Consider the following 13,850-nt stretch of genomic DNA (forward strand, 5'->3'; position numbering starts at 1 on the left):
AATTGCATAAAACAGATATTTGGCATAAGATATATTTTTTAAAGTTATGCCTACATTGGTACAGAACTACTTCACAGCATAGGCCCACATGGAAGGACACATATACAAAGAGACAAATCCTTGGGTGCTTACACAGCTTACATGTACATCTAAAACAAAAGAGGATGAAAATCAGGTACCCAATGATCCCAAATAACATATTAAAGAACATACCATAGCACTTCAACAAGATGACTACAGTTTGAGACAATATCAAAGAGCAAGTTAATAATCCTTGCTTGAATGAGACCACAGACAACTAGTGGGGCAAAGTAGTTGTGTCCCTCGCCCTAAGAACAACACCCACTAACGCAACTGGATATGCCAAGGTGGAAAGAGAAGACATTTTTCCACCTGTCCAACCCTCCTCCTTATTAAAACTATGGCCAACGGCTAGGACTTTGGCTCTTTGATCTCTAATTACAGACAAGGTTCTAAGAAACTGTTTCGAATAATAGCATGTTTCTGGCAGCTACACAAAAGTTGTTATAGAAATTACATTGTGACATTCTTATTCCATAATGAAAATGAACAATAAAACTATTCCAAATCTCAGCTATGGCATGTGATAATCTAGTTTTGCTTAGGACACCAAAAACATTAGTTAAGTTACTGTGTTATGGAAACTAGTTCTGGGCTTCTCTTTGAAAATGCCTTTACTATAAATAACTATGAAAATAATATTACAAATCTAACTCAATCACCGTAATGAAACTCTAAATACATTTTCATATAATTTTCACAACTCATGCACAACAACATTCATAGGACTGTATGTTTCTACAGTCAGCCAAGCCAGAATAGCAATATATGGGGGAAGTAAAAAATTGCAAGAACCCTCTTGCCAGACGAGACCAGGAGTCCATGTAGTTCTATATCCTGCCTGTTATCTGGTTAAGACTGAACGCAAGGAAAGGCAAAATCTGAAATTACACAGTAATCTCTTCACAGAGGCCACTCTTAATCAAAAAATGCTCACCTGACCTGGTATGGAAGCCCATGCCTCACACTTTGCATTCATATTGACATTATGTGGTATATTTTGAGTGAGCTATGTGTTTGAATCAGCAAAAAAGAAGACAGAAAAATCACAGCCACCTGACATATGATTTAGAATACTAGATAAGCCTCCTAAGCCAGCAACTTCAATATCTTGTTCCTATAAAAAGACCTTCTTCTGAAACACATACATTTCATCAAACACTTTCTTAAATTGTATAGCTGTGCTGTAATGTAGCACATGAAGAAATTATCTTTGACTTCCAGTCTGAAGCCTCAAAACATTCTGTGTGTTGAGAACTTACTCTCTAGAGGCGGTGCATGTGAGTAAAGTGATCAGACATCAGCGTGACAATAGCATCAGAGGACAAGCTAGTGAAAAGCAGATGTAGCTTCAATGACTTATTGAAGTTACTGCAGATCTATACAGGTATAAACTATTATGATGATAACTTAAACTAGATGTTGTATTTTTTGTCTTAAAGCAGGGGGAATTAGACCACAATGTAACAATTAGCACATAAAACAGGTTAACAATGCCCTTTTACCCGGGACAAAATAACAAAAGACATATACGAACAGGAATGAGGATTCATTTCACTGAAGCTCAGTTAACTAGAATCAAATGGCTTTTTATAGTCAAAACTATTTAACTGAAGACAACCTTGGAGAATCTGAGCCCTCCAGGATCTCATACACAAATCGAAAGCTTGCATTAAATTCTGTATTCTTTGAATCAATGAATATGTACACAGAAGCAACATAGTTAATCAAAAAGGCCACCTGAGGACTAGCCTGCTCTAGAAAACTAAGTTCTTACTATTTGTAATTTAGCTGTTGTTAACAATATTACCAAAGTATTTGAAAGTGTTTTTCAAAATACTGTCATGAGTATGCATCATCAATATTATATACTGATAAATACATCTACCAGCCTGTACAGAAAATCAAATATCATACCTTTCTTCTAATATACTAACTTGATAGCTATTTCAATTAAAAATCTTAATACTTTAAAATAATATAATGCTCCAATAGCTTGAAATTAAACAATTTTGACCACTTACGGGTAAATGAGTAAAAACTTGAAACGTGCTTCTTAAAAAGTTAATAAGGTCCATTAAGTATCCACTGGCTCTTCCATCTGATTCAGACATTGTCCAGTCATAGTCAGCAATCTGAATAAATTCATCTATTTTTTGGTTAAGTTTTGTGTATATTTCTCCTTCTGCACCATGCCTTGCATCCTGAAAAAAATAGTGCACAATTGTCACAATTCTAAAATGTTATTAGAAGGCAGAATAATTATGTTTACCAATGAAGCTGGTGTTTTTCTTAGAGTCAAAAAATAACTATTTTAAAATTTATATTTTAACTTGTCTTGAAGCAGTAAGTCTGAGCCTGTGGTTTTAAAATATGCCTGTAATGCATACTATAAGAGTGTTTGTAACAAAACATGCCTGAAGAGCAATCTAAGTTCACAGAGATAAATGAATGCAATTGAATTTGTAATCAAAGAGATTGCTTTACTCTCCTTCACAGCAATCACCTTTGATTCAGCCTTGCAAATTTATCAACCTTGAAACAAAGTTTATTCGCCCTCTTTTATACAGAAAATTAATAACACACAAAAAAACCCATAATTATTTTAGCCGTTATGGCTGGAGGTCCAGCAATCATAGGATTTTTGTGTAATTAATGTCTTAAAGTTGCACATCTGAAGAATACTCATGTCTTTACATCCTCCCTTAAATATGCTGATCATACCGCACTGCGATTCGGAGCACTCCCCTAAATCCTTCTCATCCCTCGTTTTGTTCTGCCACCACCCAAAGTCTGTTCTGCAGGAGCAGTAGACATAGAAATGACCTGATCAGAGGTAAAGCATAGCATTTACTGCGAAGCAAGTCTATTATATTATCTGCCTCATTTATTTAGGACAGGTCCTCACAGATGTAGTGGGATGTACCCGGAGATGCCTGATGAGGTATATCTTGCTGGGAAAGGTGTGCTTTTGCCAGCCTGGAATTTAATGATATTTGACAAATTCTCTGTTCTAAATTGGTGTCAAGGTAAAACTTTCTTCACTGATGTTGAGAAAGAGTTCAAGAAAGAGGTAAAATTTAAAATGGATTGCTCAGATGCTGAAGCTTTCTAGGGAGAAGGAATCAGCTGGGTATACTAGAACAACGTAAAAGTGGATGAAATTCCTATCCCTAGCTTCTTCTGGGTGAAAGCAGTCCAAAATCACAGCAGTTCAAGCAACATGGAAATACAAAAGGCAAAAGTAAAAATCAAAAGGAACTAAGCCTAAAGGTGTCATCAAATTGTGTGTGTCAAATTGAATTTTCAGCCAGGCCTCAGTGTGTGAGGCACTTGAGGAAGGAATGAGCAAGCATATAGACCTGCGTGTAAAGATGCCAGAGGAGGTTTCCCTAAAAATGGCATTTTTACTGCCAAACCAACTTGTAAAAGCTTCTAATAAACAGCTCTCCTAAACTGACATGTAAGAATCTAACAACCTGTTAAAATGTCAAATAAAGAAATATGCTGACATTTACAATTTTGTAGCTGGCTATGTCTATAAAAGCTTCAATTAGGGATAAGTCTTTGTTTAACTTCATAATTAATGATAAGACCTAGGTTTCCAGAATCTATAATGATGTGACCTGTAAATATACCTGCTTAGGTTTAGTGTGACTGCTTGTTAAAGAAAAAAAACCAACAACCCAAAACATTAAGGCATTTCTGGAGTGGTTGCACCATTTCATCAGCTAATTGTTTCTAGTAACTGGTAATGACAAGATTAGTCCCTCAGGTTTTGTTTCTGGAAGCCTGTTTTTGGTTTTTATTTTGCTTTGTTTTTTGGGTTACAATAGGAGCAGTGTGCTGCCAATACTGTAAACCAAGAATGCTGTACTTTTCCTTGAAGAAACTGTTGAACAGACTAGAAATTGGATTTCAAACCCAAAAGTGACTTTTGAGAAGCAGCATTGTGAATCCCATGCACAAGTCAGGAAAGGGTGAATTAGCCCTTCCCATTTAGATTTGGGATGACTCCTAGAAGCAGATAAATTACTCCATCTCTTCTTTTAACTCGGTGACAGAACTGTATGAAGAAACTTTAGAAAGCTCACCAGACTTTCCCCCCTGAATAGGGAAAATGAGGCTGTTTTGTTAAACAGCTTCTTTCTCAGGGAAAGAGTAGGTTTGGAAACAGTTATTCTATTCCCATGGGCACCAGGTCTAGCCCTGCACAGGATCCCATGCTGTGTGTCAGCTCTTCAACAGCCATTACACGGCTTAATGCTGAGACACTGATTTCAAAAACTTCTACCAGCTAAACCTGCAGATACATCTGTTTATGCTTAGTGTGACTGCTGATTGAAAAAAACAAATGAAAAAGATGATATCCACATCTTCAGTCATCCAAAGCCAGAAAATGTAACTATAATATTGAAAGCTACACAATTTTATATGATAAAATGATTATACTAAGTTTTGGGTGTTTTTTTTTTTTAACCTTCATCCACATGAAACAGTACTTAATATTTGAATGACATCTTAAGATGAGATCTTATGTACAATAATAAAATGGGAAAAGCAGCCCTCTAAAAAAGTAGCCATGAAATAAATCTGAAGGCTTCTATTAAAAATACAGTGTAGATGCATTTATAAGACCATCTCATGGAATGTAAATGGGATCAGCACTGCTAACAAAAGGAGATGTTTGACCACTCAAAAAGAATGAAGGTGACATGATTTGTCACCAGGAGATGTAATTAATAACAGGAGAACATACCAAACTCTGTAAGGGCCCTGTTGGGGAACTGCATGCAGTTTTTCATTAAAACAAAGAAAAAAGGGGGGATTAATGAGAAAAGGATTTTTTACTATGAGTAGAGCATATTGTGCTAACATTCAGTTCTCCAGGGAGAGAGAAAGGAGGATAAGGAGAGAAACCATAACATTCTTACGCATTTGTCACTATTCATTCCGTATTTTCCAAAGCTGCTCTATAACACAGCCTGAGCACCCAGTTAGTTAGGTAAGATACGACTATATGAATAAACCTTTATATATAAGATGTCAGATTTTTACTACTTAGCCTTTGATAAAAACGATAATAACTCAAAGTAGGACACAAAGTTACTGCATACATGAAACCTAAATAACCATTTTAACTAAGATTATTAGTAAATTGGCACATAGCCTTGCATAGATTTTTTAAAAAAGATAATGAAGTGATAAGGAGTGGGTAAAGAAAATCAAATTATCAAAGCCTTCTTTGTGCTATGATAGCAGACAAAAAGCAAAAAAAAATTTAAATGAAATACAATGGCTTCATCCACAAGAAAGCTAAAACAAAACAAAACAAATTACAGCTAATGTTAATACATCTATCCTGCTTTTTAAGTTCACTCAGAAGACTTCCAGAACAGAAACTAGAGAATATACTACTGTAATATTGGAGGACAAAACTTGAGGAATTTATAGGATAGTTAAACATAATGTATAGCATGATAAATAAGCACAAAATGTAATTTAAACTGCGTTTATCAAATGAAATTGAAGGACAAAGAAGTTCTTACCACTTAATGAAATCAAAGACTACGGCTGCATTCAGTGTTTTGGTTTGAATGTTAAAGAGCATGGATTGACCTTACAAGAAAATATCTACAGACATACACGTTCAAACACACACATGCTCTGTAGGCACACAACAAGCAAATTAGGCAGTGGAAATCTTAAAGACAAGGCAAAATTAGTGAAACTACACTGGCAGGGCAATGGTAGCCTAACTACATTTCCAAGGCCAGAACCATTCTATTTTGCTTTCTTCATTAAATCCTTTGCAAAACAAATGACAGTTAATGGGAAAATTGTTGGCAATCAACTGGAAAATATAAAGTGTACTGCAACAATGTCTTATTCCACCTCACCCACCTTTTAAAATCTATGCCAGAGGGGATATTATAATAGGATAGGCTACGTCTTGTATCAAGGGAAAAAAATGAAGTACAGAAAACAGAACTACTCTCAATAGGATTAGTCTTCCTTATCCCATAAATACAAGAAATCATCTTCCTTTGTTTCAGTGTACACTGAAAAAAAAATTGAATACCTAAAGTTCAAGTTGCAACCGTTTTGGAATCCTATATGATTTCTTTTTTTATTTTCTTCCCTTCCAAAAATTTCTATATAGAAGCCCTAACTGATTGAGAGGGCAAGCACTGGCTAAATTAACTGCACAAGGTGACCTACACAAGGTCATTCCTCCATTGTCATTCCAAAAAATTCATGGCCAGTTTTAATTAACAAACACGCACATATACATTGATGGATTTTATTTTGTTTTATATGGCACTATGGTTCATATGAAATATGCTCTTCTGTGCAGTGCTTGTGAGACCTCATCTGGAGTACTATGTCCAGTATGGGCTCTCCAGCACAAGGAAAGGCATTGACCAGCTGGAGCGAGTGTAGGGGAGCGCAGCCAAAATGGTGAGAGGGCTGGAGCACGCAACGTGTCAGCAGGGGCTGGAAGGATTGGGACTGTTCAGTCTGAAGAAACCAAAAGGAGTGACCTAATTGCTGCCCTCAATTTCCTAATAAGCAGGCGTAGAGAAGATGAAGTCTGGAGGTGCAGAGCAAAAGGGCAGAGGCAATGGTCACAAGTCGAAGCAGGGGAGGTTCCCATCGGATACAGTCTAGGCTTTTATTCTGGACACTCTTACGTCATGTACTTAGATTTTTCCATTTGAATGTTATACCCATCTCACCTGGAATTCAATATGGAGCCAAAATATTACCCATAAAAAAGAAATTATACATAAGAAATGATATTTTAATTGACAACCAGTTTCTGGAATAGAAATGACAAATGACAAGGACTACTCTATAAATTATTTTGAAGTTAGACTGAAATTTCAGTTTTCTTCTTAAAATTTTATGGTGGTTTTTATAAAGTTCTAGAGAAGACCACTGTAATTTGGGGAATTCTGAATAACAGAACCCTGTATACATGATTAACTTCAAAGTATTTTCATTTTGATTACTGCACAATAGTTCCTCTTACATGATAAGTACATACTAATAGCAATTAAAAAACAAATACATAGCAACAAGAATAGATGATGAAGTTACAGAAGTGGGGTAGCTTAAGAGAGAATAAACATAAATGCTATATTTGATGTAAACAGAATTCTACTAAGCATCTCAAACATCTCAAATATGAATCAACTCATATATAAATCACTCAGACTGTATCCGTGTATAATGGGATTACTGTTCATACATCAAAAGCATGACATTTTAATTTATATCATCAAATAATTACCAAAGAAAGAAATTACTTAAATGGTAAACATGTCAGGATATGAATGGATAAACACATTATGAATATAGGTTCACTTAATTTCCACACACTTGACAAAAAATTGTGTTCAGGATGGAAATCATGCAGGGTAATACTTAGATGCGATTTAAAAATGTAGAGGACAACCTGCAAGGCAACAGGGCAGACAAAACAAAAACCTTTTGCTTAATTTTCTACACAAATTATTACTTATGACAACTTGACCTTCCAGCCCACAGCAATAGGTGTGACAAAGTTTATGGGGAGATGTAATACCTTTCATTAGACCAACAGATATAACTGGGGAAAAGAGACGAGGTTTCGGTCCTAGAAGTCCTTCTCTCCAAGCTGTGTTCGATGATTTGAAGCTGCTTCCAAAGGTTCCACAGCTTTGCATTGTATTTTTCTTCCCCCTCTCTGCAGGGCTATGAAAAGCACTAGTACTTACACCTTTATGTGAGATTTTTTCCCAAAGAAAAAAATCCCAAATCACACCCATTTCTTCTAATGTAAACCAAAAATGCTAGTTGGCTGGAGTAGGTCAGGGAAGTAATTTCTGCCATACTTGCTGTAGATGTGCTTCAAGACCCGGTGCTGAGACACGCACAGCTCGGGAACCAGCCAGTGCTCAAGCGCTGCCCCAGCACGAGGAGCCTGAAACCCCTCTGCACCCTCAGAGGGCTCCGGCCACAGCGTGGCCCACGGCTTCTGCCTTCTGCCGCGGGGCCACCACAACGGCTGGAGCCCGGATGATCTTTGGACCCAGCTACCTAGTTCAGCTGCGTGGAGGTTTTTTTTTTTAAGCTTATTATGGTCACTATGACATAAAACAGCCTGAGTAAGGATGAGAATTTTGATCAGCTTCTCTTAGTGAAAAATTTCCGTCACCTCGAGTTAGCCGACATTAAGCGTACAAGTGCTCTGCAGCAATTTCACTTTTACCCGCAGGTTTCTCCCTGGCAGCACACACCTATCTGCCTGACGACTGAAAGGGAACCGAGACCTTGTGAGTAAGATCGTGGAGAGGGACTTCACAGGCAAGGGTACAATTTTTGCTCTGCCAAAAACACCTAGTGTGACTGTACAAGTCACTTAATATTTTTGCTTCAGTTCCCCCTTTTCAAAATCCTTCAGAAATTTTGTACAGATAAATGCAGTAACAACTAGGAGGAGTTTGCCTACTAACACGATGCGGAGCCATACATAGAAACAAACGAGAACATATTTTATTTTGAGATTCTTTTATACTTGGCCTGTAAATGTTGTCAAACTAACTGTTGAAATTAAAATTTTCTATGCTGAGTATGCATCACCACTTTTTTTTGAGGTTTAAGCTTACATATTCCTGCCATTTCTGAAGAATATGTTAAGAAAAATGCAGTTTGTCTAGATAAGCAGGTGCCATACATTAGAAACAGTCAAGTTCCCAGTGATCATTTGTTAAGGCAGAGATGGAATATTATTCTAGTGTCCTGGACATGTCTTTCATCCTTATAATATAAAATTGACTCTAATCTGATCACGATTCAAGCCTCTGAGGGGAGGAGGGGGGAAACACCTTCATCCTCTATAGAGATTTGCTACTGTGAACAATTTATGGCACTTTCAAAATCATTTTACAATGGGACTATAATATATCCCCGCTTACATACAAAGAAACTGAGAAACGAAGAGGTTAAGTGACTTATTTCTGAGTCATTAGCCAGTGGCAAACTTGGAAAAAGACTGCAGTTCATTGCAGTGCCAGTCCAGTGCCCTCTCACAGCTGCTCATGTTGCTTGTGAGAATAATTTGAAATGTTTGATTTGAACACAAAATGCTAAAGGGAGCAGAGGCAGGCAGAGAAGGGTCAGGGGCAAGAGGGTTGATAACACCAGAGCACACTCCTTTCAACAGCCAACCTAGAATTACTCATTCTCAACACTCCTTTGATGTGAGGGAACAACTTTTAAATCTGGTAGTAGGTGGTTCACATCCGGGATAATAGCCTACTCCTGCCCTGAACCCACACACAGACAGCAGGCACAGCCCTGAGCTGCTACCCTGCTCTCATGCCAGCGTTTATACAACTCCCCGTAATGAGAAAACAGGTTTCTCTTCCTTTTTTTTTTTTTTTTTAAAAACAAGTCTTGGGAATTGTTCAAAAGAAAAATATGTACGAACAGTTGTTGCAAAGTCAAATATTAGCATGTTATAAAAACTCCAGATTGAAGGTTGTCTTAATAAATTAAGTTCCTATTTTTGATGTGAATGCATTATGATACAGTTTTTACAACATTTATTGAGACACCTTTCACACTACAACAAGAGAAAGCAATGATGATATTTTGGATGAAGTCACCAATGTGACCATTCTCCAAAACACCTGTTTATTTTTTCCTCATGCTTTTGTGTGGATACACTCTAAAAAATACATTTAGGGACACTAATGCAAGTGGCAGTATTTCCAAAGAAATGAGTAGCAGCGCTGCAGCAGCGCGTGCTGTAACCTGAGTTCCACCTACACTCCCGGACGTATTTTCCCGTCAGCGGCTGCAGCCACAGGCAAGATACCGGCCTCACCTGAACTCTGGCACCATGTGGCATGGCGGTTCTTGTTCAACTCAATATTTTGGAGATTAAGTTATGGCACAACATGTTTAGAGAGCACAAGTATCATAGAATTGTGATAACTAAGACTAAGCATACAGAACGAGCTGCGAAGAGCAAGGGTCACATAGGGCAGCAAGAATACATCTTGTCACTTCCTTAATTCTGGGGAGCAGCAGCAGCGAGCTGAGGGGGGAAGGCTGCGAACAGGCGATGCCAAGAAAACAAATGCGCTTCTTGTGCTTTTGTTTCAGTCTCAACGCAGAAGTTTTAAAAAGTGAAACCTTGAGCAAGACTAGCAAAGGAGCAGGCTAGACAACCAGAGAATTGTAGACTGGTAACGCTGACTTAACTTTCAAAAAAGGAATTGGAATAACTAATGAATCCATTTATAAACTCCTAGAAGCTAATGTTATAAGTGTCGCAGGACATGAATTTGTTACATTGTAGAAATGCTGAACATTTGCTTTGTCAAAACCAGTGAAAAAACAGTGACTAAAAGCTATATTACAAGCACATAAGAAGCTAAAATTGATGAACAGAAAAAAGAAAATACATTCTGCACTCAGTTTATTATCTTCCTAGGAACAGCTCCTTTTTTGTCTTATAAGACAAATATTTGTGCTTCTGTATGGCAATCATTTATAGGTTTACTTTCTGAATAGGCAATTTTGAAGATTATAATCTTCTCAACCATTCAGTCATGTACATGTAAGTGACCAACTCCATCAATTTAGGAAATAAATCCTCCCCCAGGTTCTTCCCCCCACTGCTCAGAATAGCTATTATTTAATGACAGCAAATATTAAAGCTTCTTTTTCAAATAATAATTTGTAAATAATAATTGTATATAATTATTCATATTTGGCCCCATGTATTCCATTTTAATAAGTATTAATGTATATATTTATTTATAGGATGTAAATAAAAAACAAACTCTAAAAAGACAATTGTGTAATTTAAGTTTGTTTCACTTTGTTAATACTGGTTTTACATTACTAGGTCACTATTTGAAAATATATCATAAAAATTGCTATTTTAGAATAAAAGCAAACAAAACACATTTTAGATCACACTAGCTCTTTGGCTTGATTCTATTCAGAAATGGAAGATGCCACATGATTTGAAGCTTAGTCTAATAAAAGCTTCTAGCGCAGTTAGGCTTAGCTTCTCATTTTGTAACTTAATAAAAGATCGTAACATGTCTGGAAAAGAATGTTGATGCATCTGATGTACTGACATATTTCAAATCATACTGACGATATGAAAAAGTGTTTATCTGCTTAGTGTTAAAATTTAATTCTCATCAGTTCAGAATTTTTTAGCGTCAAAGTGAGAAAATGTACAGACTTCCCTTCCTTTTATTTTTCAAATACTTAATTTATAGTGATTTTGATGTAAATTTTCAGACATGATAATTTAAAGGATGACATATAGCATACCTTAAATGTAGAAAGTCCATAAAGTCTCGCTGTGTGAACAGTCACTTGGGAAATACTTGTAATGTTAGTTATAAAATCCTCAAGGTATTTACAGGCTTGTTCCAGGTGTGTTGTGTTTATGATGATTTGAACAAGCTACGAGAGAGAAAAAATTCCTGTAAAATGCCTTTTTGTATCACCCACTGCCACCTGATTTTTTAAAGGGTTACTGCTTTCAGCAGCAGTGTTACTAGAAGTTAATTACAGTATTTCAGGTTATCACTTAATAACTGCCAATTTTCAAAGTTAGCTTCCAAATACCACCAAAAAGTAATAGTACAGTTTACATAGAAATTATGGCATTTAAAAAATGAGGATTGCAACCACCTACTCAGTGAAATAAATTCATTTGATATTTTAGAAATAAAAAAGGGAAAATAATGGAAAAGGTATTACCAAAATGAAATCACTAATTCCATACCACAAAAAAAAAATCAAATTACCACAATTAAAAAAAAAGAAAAAATTACAAAGATGTCTTCAGAGTAAAGCATTCTGAAGTTAGGAAATTTCAAAAATGAGGTTGCCACTTTTTTTTTTTTTAAACAATGGTAACAATCTGCTGCTATATGACATTAATCTTTTTACAAGCAGGACATGCATTCATATTCATTCACAAATTACACCACACAGGTAATGGGCAGTAACTGAAACATCAGTGCACCATTTCTTAAATCATCACTGCACTCTGTCTGGCTCCCATACTGTTTTAGTGAACACTATTTTAATGCTAGGTAAAATAAGAGATTTCTCTTTTAAACATGTTTCTCATAAAACATATTGCCTGGGTAACTAAATACCTCAAAAATATTAATTAATTTATTTTCATATCCTTGCAAATTTCTGTCATCAGTTTTTAAAAATGTAAAAAATTACAGCTCAAAAAAACTGTATGTCTTGACTCACTAACATGGCAATATATGATTTACACAGATCTTTCCTCACCTTCTTTTTGATTTCACCTATATAAGAGATTCTTGCAGTTTAAAACCAGCATTTAATATGATCTAACACAGCTCTAATGGCTGCAGTTTAACTCCTCCTCAGCAGTATCACGCATCATCTTTCACTAGGTATCTGCTGACTCCTAACATTGCATGTGACTGCAGGGAACGTTGAGAGAGGAACGCACTGTCTCGCTCCCTCTTTTTCTGTCCAGCAAACACAATGAGACAAGAGTCCTGACAGAGAAACAGCATGCACAAACCTACCAAAATATTTTATTGTAATTAATATAGAAAAAAGAAGTTGCATGTGTTAGAGCGAACTTCAGACTTTAGATTTCTTAACCTGGCAGCTTCATGTGAGGGAGATTCCCCCCTCCCCCTGCCTTTTCTTTTTTTAAGGGGGACAAATAAACTCAATAATGTCACGCTATTTGCTAGAGAGGAGCAGAACACACTGAACCATGCACCACGTGCAATCTAAGCAAGAGGAGACTTTGGCCAATTCCCCACGAGCCTTTGTTTGTCACAGAGGAGACAGACCTCGGTCACTGTGGTCTTTCCTTCAGCGCGCATCCCGACGGAAATACACCTCCAACCAGAGCCAACACTGTAGCGCTGTCAGTTATGGAACAGACTACTTCCAAATATCACTACCTTTTTCTGCTTCATCTTTCATCTCTTCAAATTTTCAGTTTTGAAGCAAACGTTACCATTTTCTTACACGAATCTTAATAGTACACTATATCTACGTTTACAGGAATATGTTTAGCACTAACTGTTTTAAAAAAAACAAACACAGTTTTGAGTATGTATTTTAAAACTTACCTCTGTTAAACCTATATGAGGTTTTTTAATTAGATTCTGTAAACAACTACTTAGAGTTCTGGTTAGCAGCAAATTTGTAGATTTTCTGAGCATATCATCTATTTCTGTTGAGCTGAAAGACAATCACATTTTTATAACTATGCTGTATACGACAACATTTTGACATAATTTTTTTTTTTTTATGCATAGCAAACTTTTCATGTTCAGAATTCCCTACGCGCATTTAATTTCTGGTAGCAGCAAGTGTTCTGCTATCTATCACACACAATACCTCTCTCACTTACTAAATTATCCACTAACTGAATTTCAACACTGAAGCAAAATCTGTTATTTTTAGATTTTGGACATGTTTATTAACACAGCAGTTAGGAAAGACTTACTTGTGCTTTTAATGAGTTACTATGGAGGTCAACATGCACTCATTAGTACGTGTAAATTATAAACAGTATCAATTAAGAATGTGTGAAAGAGAGTCATTTACATCTTTAGCAGTGAGGAAGTGGGTGACCAGCAATCAATACCTCCCAGATTTCAGATCTACAAATGTTATTTTATGTAATTAAAACCAAGCCTTTGAGGGGCATAAGGGGAAAGGACTCAGGATGTTTTCCA

General features: G+C 36.3%; 1 protein-coding gene across 5 annotated transcripts in view; it reads right to left on the bottom strand.

The window, feature by feature from the left end:
- The window catches only part of EXOC6 (exocyst complex component 6), a 106,213-nt gene that overhangs the window by 46,986 nt on the left and 45,377 nt on the right, over positions 1-13,850 (bottom strand). For all 5 annotated transcript variants that reach the window (XM_067300073.1, XM_067300072.1, XM_067300070.1 and 2 more), the window contains exons 16-18: positions 13,239-13,350; positions 11,428-11,562; positions 2,106-2,285 (exon numbers count right to left, since the gene is read on the bottom strand). In XM_067300073.1, the coding sequence (XP_067156174.1) occupies positions 2,106-2,285; positions 11,428-11,562; positions 13,239-13,350 (427 nt within the window). The remainder of the gene's footprint in view (positions 1-2,105; positions 2,286-11,427; positions 11,563-13,238; positions 13,351-13,850) is intronic.

Source organism: Apteryx mantelli, chromosome 7 (assembly GCF_036417845.1).
Source record: "Apteryx mantelli isolate bAptMan1 chromosome 7, bAptMan1.hap1, whole genome shotgun sequence".
NCBI lineage: Eukaryota > Metazoa > Chordata > Aves > Apterygiformes > Apterygidae > Apteryx > Apteryx mantelli.